This window comes from Parambassis ranga, chromosome 22, assembly GCF_900634625.1.
Source record: "Parambassis ranga chromosome 22, fParRan2.1, whole genome shotgun sequence".
Classification (NCBI taxonomy): Eukaryota; Metazoa; Chordata; class Actinopteri; family Ambassidae; genus Parambassis; species Parambassis ranga.
In genome coordinates this window covers 9,816,520-9,835,028 of record NC_041042.1, presented here as the reverse complement: position 1 = coordinate 9,835,028, position 18,509 = coordinate 9,816,520, and the positions used below count along the sequence as shown (strand labels likewise).

General features: G+C 44.1%; 1 protein-coding gene across 4 annotated transcripts in view; it reads left to right on the top strand.

The window, feature by feature from the left end:
• LOC114427211 (AT-rich interactive domain-containing protein 1B-like) overlaps positions 1-18,509 on the top strand; it is a 166,503-nt gene that overhangs the window by 16,228 nt on the left and 131,766 nt on the right. For 2 of the 4 annotated variants that reach the window (XM_028395103.1, XM_028395102.1), the window contains exon 1: positions 10,814-12,362. The exons of 1 other annotated variant lie outside the window; for it this stretch is intronic. In XM_028395103.1, the coding sequence (XP_028250904.1) occupies positions 11,103-12,362 (1,260 nt within the window). In that variant the 5' untranslated portion in view covers positions 10,814-11,102. Of the gene's footprint in view, positions 1-10,813; positions 12,363-18,509 lie in introns of those variants that run through there. One more of the 4 variants, XM_028395104.1, reaches the window with a different exon arrangement.

Sequence of the window (18,509 nt, the reverse complement as noted above, 5' to 3'; positions counted from 1 at the left end):
GAATAAATATAAACACATTGTAAACAAGTTCAGAGAGAAGGAACCAACTATATTATACTATAATAGCAACAGTGTGTATAAATTGGCTACTGATTTAGCTAATATATCAATAATCATAACAAGAGGCAGTATAATGCAGAGGCTGAATTCATCCGATTTATCTTTAGTAAGCTTCTGCAAAAGTCAGGATCATTCAGAGGTTTGCAGAGACAGCTGAGGTTCTCACCAAAGGGCTGCAGTGTGTTTATTACTCATCTCTTGCCTAAAGATATCCCAGAGCACCCGCCCCTCCCTGCCTTACCCTCTTTGCCCTCTCCTAAAACCTGTGCCCGCTGACAGTCTGCCAGGTGTGCCCATACCCAGGAGACATGCCCGGTGTCACTGAGCAGTGTGGCCTCACATTGGCCGCTAAGAGACGTGGGATGCCAGCTTGGCTGCAGAATAACTTCTCGGGGGTGGGGTGGGGGGTACTGAGAAGATCCCTGATGCTGGTATGTGTGACATTAGCTGGCTGCCTTCCCTTCCCCTCTCAGCAAAGCTCACAGCCGCAGCTCTCCCTTCACACATTGACTGGGTATGTGACCTGGTGTCCAAGTGACATATTCCCTGGCAGGGTGTCAGAATATGAAATGATGGTATTATTCACGTCCTACCTTTGACATTGTCTCTTATTTGTGCAGCAGGCAGCACAGATAGAGCTGCAATCTGGCAGTGCTGTCCACCTGAGGTAGTGCGTCTGAACAACAAGCGAAAACCCAGGACATCCAGCGCTGGTCTCCTGTGTGCTGTTACTTTGCAACATTGAAAACAATGAGCATCCACTGTGTCTCTCCCCTGGTTTGATGCTGGGCTAATAGCTTAGCTTCTGCTATTGTGATGCTGTCTCCTGGGTGTTCCTTGAGTCTTCCTGTTCTGATGAGAGCAGCTGGACACTGGGGAGACTTTGTCTCCTTTCTCAGGCAGACTATGCAATTTAAACCTGCCTCGGGCATGTAGATATTACTCCCTGGTGAGGGAGGCTGAAAATTAATGGAAATTGTTTTAGAGGAATCATTATTAACATTCTCCTTTGGATGCCCTTTTGTCATCTCAGGCTTGTCGCCTCTCCCGTTTTATTCTCACGATAATTTATGCAGCCGTTGACATTCCTGTCACTGTGTAAATGTGCTGGGAAATGTGAATAATCAGACTAATAATTAGGAATAGCTAAGTCACTTTAGTGGCCATATATTTTGCTATTAGAAAAATATCAATCATGCATTTATTATCATATTGATATTTTCCTTCAACAGTTCAGTGTTATTATTTCTGTATTCTGTCATCCATGTGATGTTTAGGATTGTCTGTTTGAAAGCGGCTGGCACCACTAATCCACAAGGAAGAAGAAGGTATTACAGTTTTTTTTCCTCATGTTTTCCCTCAGTAAAGGTTATGGTGCAGTATAACATAGCACACTCACTCATCTCTGTACCCAAGAAATCACATTCCTTCACACATACGACTCAATTTCACACCCCAAGCTGGATTAAGAGGACTCTTTTCTCTGAGCCTGTGCAGGAAAAAGGGTAAATATCACCCTTGTTCCTGGTGCCGGAAAATCCGCTATTTAAATGGGGAGTAATATAACTGACATTTTCCAGTTCATTATGCAGCCCCTGACCTTCACGATTTACGACTTGGATACTTCGCTGGCAAAAGGCAAGGTCTGGTTCTGCCTAATGGGAGATGTTTGACCTTGTCAGGAACTAAGGGGAGGTCAGGGATGAAGGAGGCTGTAATGGCCCCAAGAGCAATGGGACGCAGTGGAGGAGCACCTACAACAATGACTACGAGCACCTTAACACTCCAAAACAGTTGTTATGGGATTTTCATGTCACTAGAAACTTTGAAATAAAAGAATGTGAGTAAATAGTTAAAGTTGTGTGCTTTGGAAAGTGATGACAGCTTTGATACAGTATGTAAATTTCTGATCTGCAGGGATAATCTATAGCTGTGGAATGTGTATTACATCATCTGGTCTTCAGATTTGTGTTTATCTCTGTTTGTGGCCAAACTGCTGAAGCTTATCACAGATGGATTCAACTAATCTTCAACTGGCTCTTTGCCTTTATGTCCAACTGTACTTTAAAGACTCCTCAGGATTTCAGATAAATCCATCGCACTCAGTCACCAAACGTAATAGAAAGTAATCATATCGGGAGTCTTTCACGGATTAGACTGTTTTGAATGTGACTTATAATCTCTTCCATTTGTGTGAACTACAATGATGTGCACTGGGCGCCTGGCAGAGATAATCTTATTACCCAGTTGGCTTTTGTTTTCTGCTGCCTTGCTTTTATTCTTTATTAAAACATTTTGCTGCATTAAACATGCTAATTTGTGGCTGGGCATAATTGGGGTCTTGCTTTAAAAACCTCTCCCCTGTTTGGTAGAAGATTAGGAATTTCATCTTCAGGATTATGTATAGAGTACAGTGAAAGCCCATGAAATAGACTTGCTTCCCATTATGTCTAAAGCCACTCAAGCTTATTAATGTGAAAGGAAATTGTATTATTTGCCACGTAACACTATTGTCATATGACAAAAAGATGTCAGATGCCAGCTATTTTGATTGATGGGATTGGTCGGCTGATTAGTCCTCATCCACTCAGCATGCCTCCAGGATTCATCAAACCAGTCAGCTTTCAAACTTACAGAAAAGGTTCTTGCAATTCTGGTTCCGTATATTTTCAGGATTGTTAGAAGTAGCTCAACATTCACTGTCAAAGCTGCAAAGCTGTCAAAGCTTCTGTATTACAATCATCAGAAAAAGAACAACAGCAAACCTAGCTTTGGACACCAGAAGGGAGAATATAAGGCAGATAAAACCAAGCAACTCACACAGGAATCCTCATTGATCATTGGTGGCTTTTCATGAGCCTCAGATGTGGAGAGATCAGAGCTTCAATCTTAGTACGAAATGATATTTCACAATGTGAAGTGATTCCCAGATCTGCTAAAAAAATGTCAAAGAAAGTGCAAAGAGAATATTCAGGTGTCAGTATTTCTGCCTCATTCACCTAAGGGTCTAATAAGTGATCACACAAAAAGGGGGGAATCTCTCCCTCATAATGGTGAGCAACTTTTGATTTTGTGTCAAAACATATTTAAAATTTGAACAGTGCCGTCATTCCTGTGGTGTGCCGCTCTCTCCGTGGGGCTTGTCACAGGAGGCGTCACGGCATGCAGCTCCAATACACGAGGCTCCTTTCATTTTCTGTCTGACATGTTAAGTGTGATGGTACAAAGAGGTTCCATTTTAATTGTTTGGACAGATCACTCAAGGGAGAGGGGCTTTGATTTTGGGTGTTGACAGAATAGGCACAGGCTTGCTGGGTTGCTTTGGTGGTTGTCTTGCTGTTACTGGCATTGCACTTATATTGATCATGATAGGCTGTTTACCTTGGGCTGCTCTTAAGCCAAACGTCCAGCCTTTTATGGTCGCTACTGTTGAGGGACTGAGGGCATGACAAAGCGCCATAATGGAGAGATTACTGTACTTATTGATTTTAATGAAAAAATCCATTAAATCGCATCTTAACTGTCAGTTTATTGGATAATCTTGCAGGTAAATATATGGAAGGCTGTGGTGCAAGCTAGGTGACAAACATGACCCTGATCTATTAGCATGGGTCTACTGTATGTTTAATATCTGTGTTTAATAAGACGAATGGGCACTTGAGCTGTGCCGCGCTGGCACTTTATGAAATAGGAGCATACTTCGATGAAGCCCAGTGAGCGTTGAAAAATCACCTGTTGATGGCCCATAATGTAATAGAACATTCCTTTTGAATGGGCGGGAACCATAATGTCACACAGTCCATTAATATTCTCCTGCTGTGCCCACATCTTGGCTCTCTGCTCTGGGGGAATGATTAGGGTGACGGACGATGGGGGCGATGACACAAGAAAACAACTTCCCCACCTCCCTTCATCTCTACACCCCCCCCCTCCTTTTTCTTTGCCTCCCCTCAGCCCTTCAACACAACAGCCACAAATTACCCACTTTACTCGCAATATTATCAGGGCTGATCGTTGGTGTCCATAATTAGAGTCTTAGTGTCGTCTAGCCTCCATTAGGCTAACAATAGAGCATTGGAACAAGGCCACTTTGGGCAAATAACATGTTGAGAACACTTGACTTTTGTGAAGAGATAGTGAAAAGCATCTGAGGCCATTACTGATCCAAACAGCCTTGAATGGTTCTATGGCAGCCATATCTGTAAAAGCCACGAACGGGCCCAACTGCAGGATTATATCCGTTACAGATGACACACGCACACATACACAGGCAGACATGCGTAGGATCCAATCACAAGCAGACACACACATCTTTATGCTCAAATGGTGACAGTGTTTTCCTCTTTCTTTGCCTATATTCCTTTGACAGAGACACAAATACAAATATCATCACACTGCATGCTGCAGTCTAGTGGAGCTTGTATTTCAATCATAGCGCGTTAGATAGCTTGCTGCTGCGTTTCCTCCCAGGCTATGGAGAGAGAGAGAGAGGGAGAGTGCTCTGTATTCTGAGCCCAGACCCCGTTTGATCTCCGTCATTGCCCCTCTAAGACATCATTGTGTAACACTGTAAAAGCGGACGGCTTCATGGAGTGAAGGAAATATCAAGGAAGTTATTCATAAATATTAGATAAGATCAAAACAGCCGGTTGCTCTCAGACTTTGAGCTCCTGGGTCAAGCCATGCACATCTCTTTGATTTTTCGTCTTCCTCTCGGGCTGAGCACAGAGGATTGAGCATGCATTGAAATTGTAGCCCCCCCCCCTTTACAGAGCTGAAAAACAACAAAAAAAACCTCGTAGAGTCCAATTCTGTTACTAATAAACCACTAATAACACACAAATTTACTGTTTTGTTTCATTTTTGATCAACACTTTTCATTATTCATAATTTTCTTGTTTTGATTACCGTCCCTAACGCACTGTGCGCCGAACCTGAGGAGATTAATAGGCAGCATTCTCCAAACTCTTCCTCCTCTCCTCCCGAGCTGACACAAATTGGTGAAATATCACTTTGATCATGCCTCCTGAACAACAAACAAAACACAAACCTAATTAGCTTAATTCAAAATCGTTCCAAATGCCTGTGTTTGTTATGAAAGCTTTCCTTCTTACTGCCGTTGTTAAAGATAAAACTAAGTTGGATGAGCGTCAATGTTTTGCCTTTGCATCTTTGCCTGTGTGTGTGTTTGAGTTTGTGGCTTGTATAAGTGAATGATGCCCCAACTGAGTCATGTGACCTTTGACCTTACAGTAAGTGGAGAGAACAAAATCATTTTCACTCACTATAAATCTGTTAATTCCTGCTTTAAAGTTGGGCATTTTTACACAGAGAAAACTGTGTGAATAAGAATTCACTCTCACATCTTTTCTTCCATGTTTCCAGGAGGTTCCTTGGGCAGGACCTCTATCTATTGCAAGTCCACATAAGAGTCATACAGTCATTTGCTGTACATGGAAGACGTTTGTAAAACAACAGACAAATCCAGCCCTTCTGGGTGACAGTTTAACTAATGCTACACATCCTCACTAGAAAAATATAACATGAGGTTGATATTTCAGTCCTTGAAAATGGAACATGTGAGCACATCTGTACGCGTTCATGGGGATGGGGAATGATCATGCTGGCAGCCAAAAATGGCGACTGCTTGATGGAAGTGGTTTTCCTTGTAAAACGTGTTTAATGTTCTAAATTTGTGTGGTTTACCTAACCCCTCACCCAGTTTTTAATTTACCTTAATCAGTAGTAATGACAAAAAACAAAATGTACTATAGGCAAAACAAAAGTGAAACTGAAACAGCTCGTGTTGTCAGGGGACTCAGACCTTAAGGCTGTTCCATAATCCACGAGAACAGAGAACTCGCTCCATGTGTGGTAAGAGTAAAAAAAAAAGTTCGTTTCGGCACAGAAGTACCATACTCCGCGAGACGTGTGTGCAGAACTCCTCATACGGCCCTCCTACGCAGCGCACGTCAAACACAAAAGGTTGACAATGCAATTGTATTGCAAATTGTGAGCACAGTCATGGTTACCTGGCCTAACGAGCTGATAATGCTCAGGGAAGAGGGCGTACGGCCCTGTCTGTTTGCCAGCTGCTCTCTGTTCTCTGTTCTCGTGGAGTATGGATCCAGCTTCAGTCTCATGAGTGAAAGTCTTCCCCCAGTATTCCCCGCCCTCCTCCTTCATTGAACTCCTGCGGTTTTATCAGCTCCATGTTCAGATGAGGTCAGGCAATATGATCACGTGTTTCCCTTATGTGTATATAATGTTGTATGTTGGGCAATATGTCCATATTTTCTCTCACCAAAAATGCTACCATGTGTTTTATCTGGCAAGTGCATTATCAACCAAATGAGGATGCGTTGTGTCAGTTTGGTGTCATCTGCAAACAACCTATTTGGTTATTGTATATTTGCAGATAGAGCAGGCTATATATGTTTATTTCTTCATCATCCATTCTTGAGAAACTTGAAATATTTCATGGAAAGAAATCAAAAAGCTCACTGCTTCATTGCACCCTGACAAAGAAAGGCTTGTGAATGTGCTAATCGCTGTAAACAATAAATAATCGTGTCATTGGTTTACCATTTTGCGCATCTTATTGGGTAATTGCTGTAGCCCTGATGATCAAATCATCAGGCATCTCTATCAGCTCATGCATATGCTATGAAAAGTCCACCATCAAATAAGCAAAGTGTTTGTCTTTTGCTTCTGGTGCCACTGATTTGCTGTAAAAGTTGGTGCATCACATCATCGTCTGTTTGCCAATGGGGATTTTTCCAAGGGCAGTAATGCACCAAAGCCACGCAGCATTTGAAGTGTTCACTTACTGCAAGCAGCATGAAGTCTACCTTCCAATGCTAGCGGATTAGCTCACGTTGCCTCGCTAACATATGCAATGACTGCCGGCAAGCTCTTCCCCATTAGGTTGGCACATCAAAGGCGGCGGGAGAAGTTCTTCACAGGCAGTTAAAAGTGGGCTCAGTGTGGATCTTGTAAATACCGTCTTTGAGTCGGTGCCTCTCGGGGGACACTTCACACACTCCTCCAGTCAGGAGAAGGGAGGGAGAGAGTAGCAGTGACAGGCATCAGAGCGGGAGGAGGGGATGGAGGTATGGAGAAAGTGGGAGGGGGGGAGAGAAGAAACGTGGGGATGTGGGGTTTCTGAGAGCCTGGTCCCCTGTCACCATCAGGATAGGATCTGTGGATGAAGAAAATCACTCTCCTCTCCGTTCCCTCTCTGTATCTCGCTCTCATCCTCTTCCTCCTCTTCACACTTCACATGATAGCTGACAGTGAAAGTAGAGCATAGCTGTTTTTCCGTTTTCTTTTGAGTCATGTTTTTCATAACACATAAATAGAGCATGTGGCGTCCTGGGAATTCTATGATTCTGTGTTTCAGTATACAGGCGGACACAATAGCATCCACTCTTCTGAAGTGTTGCTGAAAACATTTTATCCATCATAGCTGTTTGTAGGGCTCTGGTGAGGCCCTCGACTCCGCAAGGAGCAGAAAGGAATAAGAGATGTGTTTTGTTAGCAGCCACACAAACGCACACACACACCCAAACACGCATACCATACGCTCCCAAGCCCATCATTGCCTGGTTTTGCAGAATGATCAATGCAAATGCTGTTATTTACCCAAGCCTGAAATGAAAAGACTATGGATCAATTTGATGCACTTCCATAGGGTGTGCTCAGAATGGCTGGCTGGCTCTCTTTTTTTGTCTCCATTGCACCCCCTCCTTTTACTCCTTAACCATCTATTCCTCATCTTAAACAACACCTCCCTCATCATCACTAATGCAAAATGCACTACCATGTTCTCTTTCATGCACACCAACCAACCATCATCTGTGCATTCTCTCCCTGCTCCCTCTTTCTGTGGTTTTCTTTCCAACACACCCACAGTATGACACTGGGGCTGTATCTCTCTGAGCTGTGTGTGTGCATGCATGCGTGTGTTTGTGTGTGTTTTGGGCTGACCCACTTTCTGTGCTTGGCCAGGCTTGTGCTGCTGCTGTCTGCTGTGCTGTGCAGTTCTGTGCTGCTAAGGGGGAGATCCCTGCAGACTCCCCCGGAACAGGCTCCAGCTCTCCTCCTGACAGACACTCACCGTGGCATGTTATCCCCCCACGGATTGGAGACCTCTGTCTCTCTGTCAGCTCATGTGTGTGCATGTGTGTGTCTGCGTTAGATACAGCCTGATGCAGATGCACAAATGATGCAAAAATGCATGCACATGGTGCACACACAGTAACACCATCCTCATGCTCAAACACACATATTCAAAGCACATACCATCCCAGATCTGTATATTTTTAATTCCATCCACCCTCCTCCGGCTCCTCCTCCTCTCTTCCCCGTGTTTGTCTGGAGTTATTGTTTCAATCTTGCTGCATCAGGGGGCCCCTGAAGGTTATAAATTAAACATAAATGCAAATGCGCTGAGCCATTGCCCTCCTCCACCTCCCTCCTCCTCCTACACACACACACACATATATATACACACCCAACCTCACCATTCAAACAGATCAGTGTGTCTGCGAATTAATAGGAGAACAGTGGGCTTTTTTTAATGAGCGAGAGAGGGAAATTAGAGTTGCAAAGCCACAGCGCGGCACACCCAGAGCTGCAGCCGAGGCAACGGCTTGAAAAGCCGGGCGCCATCATAGAATATGCTAATGCCCCAGGTCCCCTCACTGTCAGTGTTAGTGTTGCTCTAGATGAGATCAGTGCTGAGGCTTTGATCTGGGACGCTGATGGGAGACAGAATCGTCATGTGTACAAAGTGCAGAAAGCGGGAAGGGTGTGGAAGAGGCTTGTTCTAATCAGAAAAGGTGCACGTAACCAGTAATGAATGTCTTGTTTGGCACTTAACAGCAGAAATTCTTCTTTTTTTTAAATTTAAGGAGATATTATTAATATACACATTCTGTGTACAGATATGCGCACCCAGGATGTAAATATGATGTCTTCTTGAGGTGCCTTAAATAGCCATCTGGTCCTGTTATAGTGCCATAGGCTGGGCCTGAATGGTGAACACCATAGAGACTTTGTAGTTGGACCATAACAGTGTCAGAGCTTTCATTCTCTGCCATATGGACTCATAAAGGCAAGCGATTGGAAAAGGTTTCCAGGGATGTCACTCGCTTTTATTTGTCTCCAGTGAGTGAGCTTCCATTTGGGAAAAGTAGGATTAGGCCTCTTCCTGTCATGCAATAATATGAATTTTAATGCATGTGACATGAAGAGGAAAAATCAAAAAGAGTATAGTATACAATGTTTTTTTCTCCTTCAGTATCACTCTGCTGCACTAGCTCTATGTCTCCAGCAGGGGTCTTCCCATTGTCATGGACTTGGCTTCTAGTGCATTATCCCACAGTAAACCTAAAGTATACTGTGTGATAGAGTCAGTTACTCCTCTTTGTTTTGAATGTTGTCACCTAAAGCATCAATGCATTGATGTCTTATGGCAACATAAAACATGAAGTGCATATCTTTACATCATCATCACTTTCCTCACGAATCATCATCATTATCATGACCAACCTCAGCACAACTCTCATCCCCAAATCTTTCTCTTCCCACCACCCCACCCCCCCCCCCCTCCTCATCCCTCTTTCATCCACAGCTCCCTCTGTTGATCAAATGCATCTGATCTCATCAAAGCGGACCCTCTGCTCATTCAAGTCCCAGCAGACACCCTGGCTTCTTTACTAAGCACTATTTTACATTCATGTTTGAATACCATTGATGGGATAGCATATCTTGTAGACTTTGGTTTTGTGTGGTCCAACATTGCAGCCTCGGGTTGTCCCCCCCCCCCCCCCTCTTTTTTTAAAGTCATTACAATTTCAGACAAGTTTTGACAAAGTAAATCCAATGAAGGAGATTAAAGAAAAAAAATGAGGCATAGCTTTAATATTCGACCACATTACATTTCTGTAGACACCTTCTCCAGTTTATAGTGAACTAATCGTGCTACATGTAAGTTTCTGTCTCCTTATAATGGTTCTATAGATTAATAGTCATTATATATATTTCCATGGTCTCTCTCCTATTACAGGATTGCTATGCTTCTTTGTTGAAGGAGAACATTAGTTCCTTTCTGGCTGAAAGGAAGTGATTGGAGCGTGTCGGGTATGACAATTGTGCTACAGATATTATTATAGCTTTTATAAAGTGTGATTACATTCTTATTCCGATGGCAACATTATTGCGCACCGCTTGTGGTTGCGTGTCCGACTTCTGACAGAGCTGCAGAGAACTGGCTTGAGCCGAGGGACACAGAGAGTGGGAGGAGGGAAAATCAGATCTGGATTATAGCGTAAAAACTCGGTCAGGCAAATTTAACACCTGCTAGTGTGTTTATTTGAATAATCTGTGTAAAATGGAACAGTAAGCAACGTGCGTAAATTGGAAAGGATCTGTCAAAAGTCGTTTATACATAATGTGCGCTTGAAATTAAAGTATGGCGTCATTTCCTGATCGTTTTAGGTGCAATAAGAAGGAAATGTTGACGTTATAATCGCAATATGTTAATGTATAAACTATCAAATTATACTGCCATATCAGTCCATTTTGTTTATTTTCAAATTAACCCACAAAATAGAGTAAATATACACGTGCAATGTGCGCAATGGCTTGCAACTCCAGTCCGGATTTTACTTGTGAGGCGCGCCGGAGCCCTGGAGGTGGATAAGCTGGTAGAGCCCGCTCTCTCTCATGCCATGCTGGGCCACAAGGGCTCCGGGAGACGCTGCTACATATTACTGAGAACCGGGATGGAGGAGAGGCGGAGGGGGGAAGAAAAAAAGTTTCGTTTAAACCTGCCAGAGAAACTTTCAACATGAAGCCTCATTGACGCACTATTTCACCACCACCAGAGCAACAGCAGCGCTAGAACAAAGCCTGCTTTTTCACTGAGTATATTTTTCACCTCCCAGCGTGTGTTTTTCTTTTCCTCTTGCATTATTTTCTGTGTGTAAGGCTGGTCGGGGCTTGCTGTCACTGCGCGCTGAGATGTTGGAGTGACCATGGCTGCGCAAGTGGCATCGGCTCCGACCAGAACTAATAACAAAAATAAGAAATTATCTGGCGGGTTGGGTTCGGAGCTCAATTCTGGGAAATCCGGAGGAGGTGGAGGAGGAGGGACCGTACAGCGAACTGGACCGATGCTGGGTACCGGAGATGGGACTTTGAATAATGTAGACCATCACCGCCGAAACGAGCTCAGCATGGTCCATTCAACTTCCACGAGTCACAGCGCTCCGGACGGCCACGACAAGGCTGGGAATAACCTTACGTCCGCCTCGGCGCCGACTAATTCAACCACTTCCTCGATGGAAACGGGTTTGATCGCGAACCACAAGCTGAAATGTGTGGGGAGCGGAGATCCCCCTCAGTCTCAGCCGCCGACGCAGCAGCAGCCGCCGCCGCAATTCGGCACGTTTGCGCCACATCAGCAGCGACAGATCCAAAGTAACAACACCGCGAACAACAACGGCCAGGTGCCCCGTGGGGACCGGGGGATGGATCACCAACTCCACGGTGGCAAAGAGAACCTGTTGGGGGTCCAGGAGGAGCCACAGCAGCAGCACATGCCAGGTAAAGGTGAGGGGGAGCTCACCTGTAAACCATCGGAGAGGATGATGAGTACCAGGTATGAGCACTCTAACTTGGGGCCACCGTCTAATAACTCTGAGTTTAATAACAACTATTACACCCCGAGGCCCTGTTACGAGCAACATGGCGGGCAGCAGCAACAAAGCAGTGGGATGGGGATAACGCACTCGTCGGCACATAACAGCATGGAGAACTCCCACGAAGCAGGCTACCACAACAGTCAGTACAACCAGTACCCGGGGTACCGGGGTGGCTATGGCGGCGGGGCCTACGGGATGATGGGCCCCTCTGGATGCCGGCAACCTGGGAACATGATGATGGGCAGCAACTCCTCAGCAAGCCACGGCAAGTCTCCCCTGGGAGCTGCTTCGGGTGGCTTTCAGAGGTTCCCGGGACAAACTCAGCAGCAACAGCAGCAGCAGCAGCATCCATCAGGGGCCACTCCGACCCTCAACCAGCTGCTGACATCCCCCAGCCCGATGCTGCGAGGATATGGTGGTGCCTATCAAGACTATAGCGGCCCCACGGCTCAGCAGCAAGCCAGCATGGGTCTGGGAAAAGACGTGGGGCCCCAATATGGTGCCACATCAGCCCACTGGGGAGGGCAACAGAGAAACCATCCACATTCAATGAATCCAGGCAACGGAGGGCAAGGCCTCGGCAGGGCACAGGTGAGTTTTTGAAACTTCAGTCAGGCGCTCCAGTGTGCATGTGTTGATAAACTAGATTTTCTCAGCGCTCACTCTAATTATCAGATGTTGTGTGTGAACCAGAAATCCTGTGCGCTCCACAAGGTCCAGTTTGGAGAGAGTTGTTGAGAAAGGTGACAGAATTTTATATGTAGAAAAACACCTGCATAAATATGACTGGCAGACGTTAAATTAAGATTAGGATATAATGTGACAGAAAAAGGGGGGAAGAAAAAACACGTGTATTAAAAAAACCTACTTCTTTGATTAGCACGTTATTATTGAACATACACTAATTAATAGTCACCCCTTAGGATTTTATTCACCTCTTCCAAATAGCCTCGTTAATATGTCAGTAGTGTAGCCTGTGTGCTGTATGATTTGTAGTTAAATCCTGTAGATTAACAGCAGCAATGTTGGATAGATTCAGCTCGCTGCCGACGTGTTGTCAGACACGTTGCGAAACGCCCTGCTTTGAGGACGTGGTGTGGTCGAGGTGCTCATCGAACATCGAAGTGAAATATCTATACAGACATTACTTAAATGAACGGCCACGGATTGTATCATTTTCCATTTCCCCCTTTTTAAAAACAAAAAAAAAAACAAAAAACTATTAAGCACCGGAAGGACGCTGCGGCCGTGTAAACACCGCCTGTCCTCCCCTGTGCGCTCCGTCTCGAGCTGGAGCGCTTCTATGCGCCTCGTTGATACCCGTGCTGCTCTGTTTGGGATTTGAATAGTGGAGGTAAACTGGTTAAAAGCTCTGCGCACTCCTGGCTCACAGTTGACACCCAGTCTGCCATCTGATTGGCTCCCTGTGGCCCCGCTGGGCAGATTGCATTCAGGGAAAAAAAGGATTCTTGCAGCGATCTTTGACCACGGTGCTGTAGTCATGCTGCATTCACGTCTTATGGGAAAATTTCAAACTTGAAGGCCGTCCAACGCAATAATTGAAGATTTATGAGCCTTTTCCTGATAATTATTCTCAGGATTTTTCTCCACACTGAATAAAAAGACTTCAGTGTCAGTGTCTATAAAGAACATACAGCAGTTCAGTGTGTGTTTGAAGATAGTTTTGAAAAAGTATTGAACACATTTTCTTCACGTTGACGGTAATGCAGCAGTAGATCTTTTTTCTCAGACGATCTCCTCACCACAGTTTTAGTTTTGGTTACTGCTGCAGCTGGGAATTGAATGCTCTCCTCGAGGGCACTTCAGTGGTATGAGTGGAGGAAAGGAAGCTTACTAAGTATATTTGTGGGGACTGTGTTGAGGGATCCTTAGGTGGCCCCAGGTCCCAGTGCTGCAGCATTTCTGCTGTCAGTAGCATGCAGACCAAGCGGTCTGGGGACAGCGTGTGTGTGCCAGCTCGCATCCCTGAATCAAAACATCAGTGTTTCTCTAGAAGAGCCATTATTCTGTGGTTGTTTTTGATGCACTAAATTACGCGCAGTGCTGGATAGCACATCTGGATGACTGCAGGGTAACATGGTTAAGCGTAGCCTACATTGTTTCAATCAAATGCAATTTGCGTTGGATGCTGGGGAAATGAAGGGAATGTTTTAGCGTGGGAGGGTTTGGTGTTGTATTGATTTTAGCAAATTATGCACTGATAAGATGGTCGAAATCCTACACTCATATCTCTAGCACAGTAATTATAAGAGGCTGTGTGTAAACATTTAGAAGTGATAGCATATGAGACATATATGAACTAAACTCTATTCATATTCAGTTTCAAGTGCAGATAACGTAAACAAACCAACCCTCTAAACAAGTTTTACATGATGCTGCACTTTTTTTGATGATTTCCACTTAAAGAGTAAGTGCATGTGCTACTCTGTTTTTTTCTTGACTCTAACATTTCAGCAGCCGTATATTCACGCTACAAAAGCCCCTATGTTTAATTCATATTTGGAGCGGCAACACGGCTCTCCTGTGCACTGACAGGCTGTGTGAAAAAAAAAAAAGGCAAGTGGTGTAGTGCATAATACTGCCTCCAAATTGGCCCCGTGATATGACTGCGCTTCACTTCAGAGTGCGTTTGGTCGAAGCACGCCTCTGTCACCTGTTGGCACAGTTTCCTCTCTTTCAAATTCAATTTCCCTCCCCACTGCCTCTCTTCAGGAGCAAGCTGCGAATGGAACGAGTGCACCTCATTTACACTGCTGCCCCCCCCCCCACACACCACCACCACCACCACCCTCCCTTGTCTCTAGCCACTCACCCAAATGAAGACAGACCCCCTCCACTGTGTGTGTTTTTGTGTTGTGTACACCTCAGAGATGCGTGAGATATTTAAAGGTGCCTCTCACATGAAAATGACATTGTCCCAGTTTTTCAAATTACCGTGGTCTATTTGATTGAAGGAAAACTGAGCATCATTCAGTGCTCAGCACTTAATGACCTTCTTCTTGTTTGTCTGCATGTTAGCTGTGCTTTAAATCATTTTCTGTGTCTCGGTCTGTGTTTTTCCTCCTTTACAGATGTACCTGTGGCTGTAGTACAACACCATATGTGCTTTCACTAATGATATATTTAAGTTCACATCATCAGTGAAACTACATTTTCTACCTCATATTATATGAGACAAACATCCGTCTGTTATCCGCTAATCTGAACACACACACACACAGAGAACAATAAAAATAATTAGCAGACGATAATGAGAGCCTAGTAAGTTGGATAGCGTTGTTGCTTAGATAATTACAGCAGCGACTCTTAAAATCTGACCTATTAAACAAAAATGAATGGATGCCTACGGTTTCCACTAATTTATCACTATTATGCTCAGTGTTTTGCTTTTTTAAAAAAAACTGAAATCAAAGCTGAGTAGCTCTGAATATCAAAGAGCCATCCTACATATCCCATCCTTGGTAATGTGCTTACCTTGAAATGATCCCTGCTTGCAGTGCTCTCCAGTGCATACTGTTTACATTTCTCTCTTATGAATTATTAGTGTGATACGAACAAAGACTTTATAATGGGAGCAATGCATCAATGTCACTTTGTATTATGCGGCTATCTCAGGGAGCCTTGCGCATAGTGATGGGCCTGACTGTGGCTGCTGGAATTTAATTTATGGTACATGCTCCGCATCAGACGGACAGCCCATGGGGTCTGGTCAGGAAATGGGCATGCAGATGTGTGTGTTTGGGTGTTACGTTATATATTCCGAGGTGTGCTCTTAGATGATCTGTGTGTGTGTGTGTGTGTGTCCTTGCCCCCTCTCTGTTTGTGTGTGCTATAGCAGGAGCAGGCTATAAAGCCCCTTCGTCAGCACTATAAGCAGTCCAACCTCCACCCGCCCCTATCCCGATGTGCCTCTCACTCCATCTCCTGCTCCCTGCCACCCCACCCCTCCTGTCAGCCGTTTGTTTATGTTGTTTTGTTTACATCTCTGTCTTGGCCAGCCAGTGCAGCACTGATTAGCAACACTAGAGTGAAATTTTAATTTGCTCTGTTGCGCCTGATAAGAGCCTGTGCAGCGTTTTCATCTTCCTTGGATGAAACACAGAGACTGCTTAGGTAATTGGCAGGCCTGGGTTATCCCTGGTCTGCATGCAGTTTCCACAAAACACCAATTAATTCTATTTTAAAAAAATAATAATAATAAAAAAAATATATCCAGACGCGTCACTGGACATGAGCTTGTATATTATTAGCTGGCTAATAAAATGATTTGTGAGTTTAAAGTCTGCCCTCACTCTACATTCACAACATCCCCTGGAGTCAAAGGTTGGTGTGTAAACGGCCTGAAGAAAGGATTTAATTACTGCGGGTGTTGATTGTGTCAGCTGTTTCTCAGCTCCATCTTATCCGAACTGCCGGCATCATGGGGGAGCAGAAAAAATAAAAACCAAAGCATTTTTAAAGAGAAAGTTAATTGTACATATGGGAGAAGTAGTCCAAGGTTTTTTGGATTTGATTGGATCATTTTAGTTTCATTTCTCAGCTTCACTGAAAATCAATACACACACCACACACACACACACACAAACATATATATATATATATATATATACATACATATTTATATATGCACCTAACAATTAGTGCTGCTTGAGCATACATGCACAAAGCTGCTGTCTTTGCTTACATGAGTGCAGGCAGAGAGCATAGGAAAGGCCTGAGATGTAGAAATGTAGGCGATATTTGAAGTGAGTCACATGGAGAGCTGCTGACTTCTGAGGAATGGGCCTGGCTGAGTTTACAGAGACAGAATGGGAGAGAGAGAGAATCAGTATGTGAACTCTGGCAAATGTCAGCACAGTTAAAATCCTCTCCCCCTGGAACTCACCCCACTTCTGCCTTGTGAACGGCACAAGGAAAAAGAAGTATTTATGAGTCACCGGGTGCCTCACAGACACACACAAAATATTGTGTTATTTAGTGTGCACTTGTAGCAGGCATGGTGCCAGGTTTGACGGCGCTATGTGCTTTCATGGTGCCCCAAACTCCCTCTAAACCCGCCGGTGCCTCCACCCTGACCTTCACCTTCACATATGCAGATTAGCCACGTGGAGCTCCTGAATGCAACAACCCCCCCCTCTCCTCCCTCCAGAGGAGGAGGTCTTTACCTTCTTTATTTCTTAGGAACTATTAGGAAGCAGATGGTCTTCTATACTGGTTGCTTTCATTTTTAGGCTGTCTTGTTCTGTTTTCTCCTCTCTTTCATCCCCTCTCCATCCCTGGCTCCTCTCTCTAGCCTGTCTCCTGGGGGACCAACAGTCAGTTCGGTATTTAAACAACAAACATATCCTATTGAATATTTATACACAATACTGAACAGATCTGTGGGCTACTACCACTGAAACACTGTCCTGCCTGCAGTAACTGCCATCTATTCTTCCATTTTTACCTCTCTGGTCAACAGAAGAGCAATTCTGTGATTGCTGCAATTAATGAACATTCAGGAAGTCAGCATGATATATTTAATAATTAACTCTCCGTGTCTTTCCCTTGTACACTGAAAGTACTGTGTAGCCTATATGTGGGTTAAATTTGGACTTCTTTCCTGTTGCTTGCAGTCTGTGTTTTCTTTGTGTGTTGGAAAACAGGGTTAGTAAACTAGTTTGAATACCAGCATGGATACAAGTATATCTTTACTTTGGTGATTTGAACCCTGATGCCTAAAGGCTACTTAAGCAAAGAGTTGTTGAAAATGTGTGAACCAGAGAAAGGGACGATTGTTGGCGTCTCCAACCGGGTGTCATGTTTACACGTCTGCTGCAGAGTCATGTGACCTGGAATTAATAGCCGATTGAAATGAAAGTGAATGCGAATTTCCTTTTTTCCACAAGATTTCAGAAAATATTTACTTCACATTTTTGGTCGCTTTTATTAGATTTAATTTCAAATGATTTAGGTTTAAACCTAAAATACTTATTGTGACAAAGAGTATATTTTTTTTATTTGTAAGACTTGGATTCCTTTTTTTGTAATCCAGGCTTATGTTTTATTAGCATCCGTTGATTCATTCTTCGTGTGCGGCTAAACACTGAAGTGTTTCTCATGTGTGACTGGTACCATCCTCTTAGCAGCCTGTGAGAAAATCATTATCATCAAAACCATCATCATCACCATCATCTGTCACTTTACACATCAAAGCCTCTGCACTTCTCACTGTTTCCACCAGACTGTACGCTGCGCTCTCCAGCAACACATCTTGCTGTTTGGTCTGAGTTGATCCTAATCAGCGTTGGCATGGTGGGACCATTTGCTCAGCTAAAAAAACAACACACAACCAAACAGTGCCAGCACGGTGCTGTCTGTCGTTTGTGAAGCACGGAGAGGCAAAAATAGAAAAACGATGGGACATGGACGATGCACAGCGTTTCTGTTAATGAGTTTTGTCTGTTTCTTTTTGTTGCTTCTTTTTCTCTCTGAGTCCCATATTCTTTTTTGTGTTTGTGTTTTTTTTTTTTCTTTTCTGTAACACAGCATTGACACACACACTAAATCATACACTTTTGTTGCATATTCCTCAGATAACTATGTAGCCATGACATGTTCCTGTCATATTTTACCTCTCCAGTCCAACCTATTTGAGTCTCTTGCAGTTTGCATATAAACATGCGTGCGGAAATGTGTTGGTAATTTATAGACACTGGTCACAACAGGACACCCGAG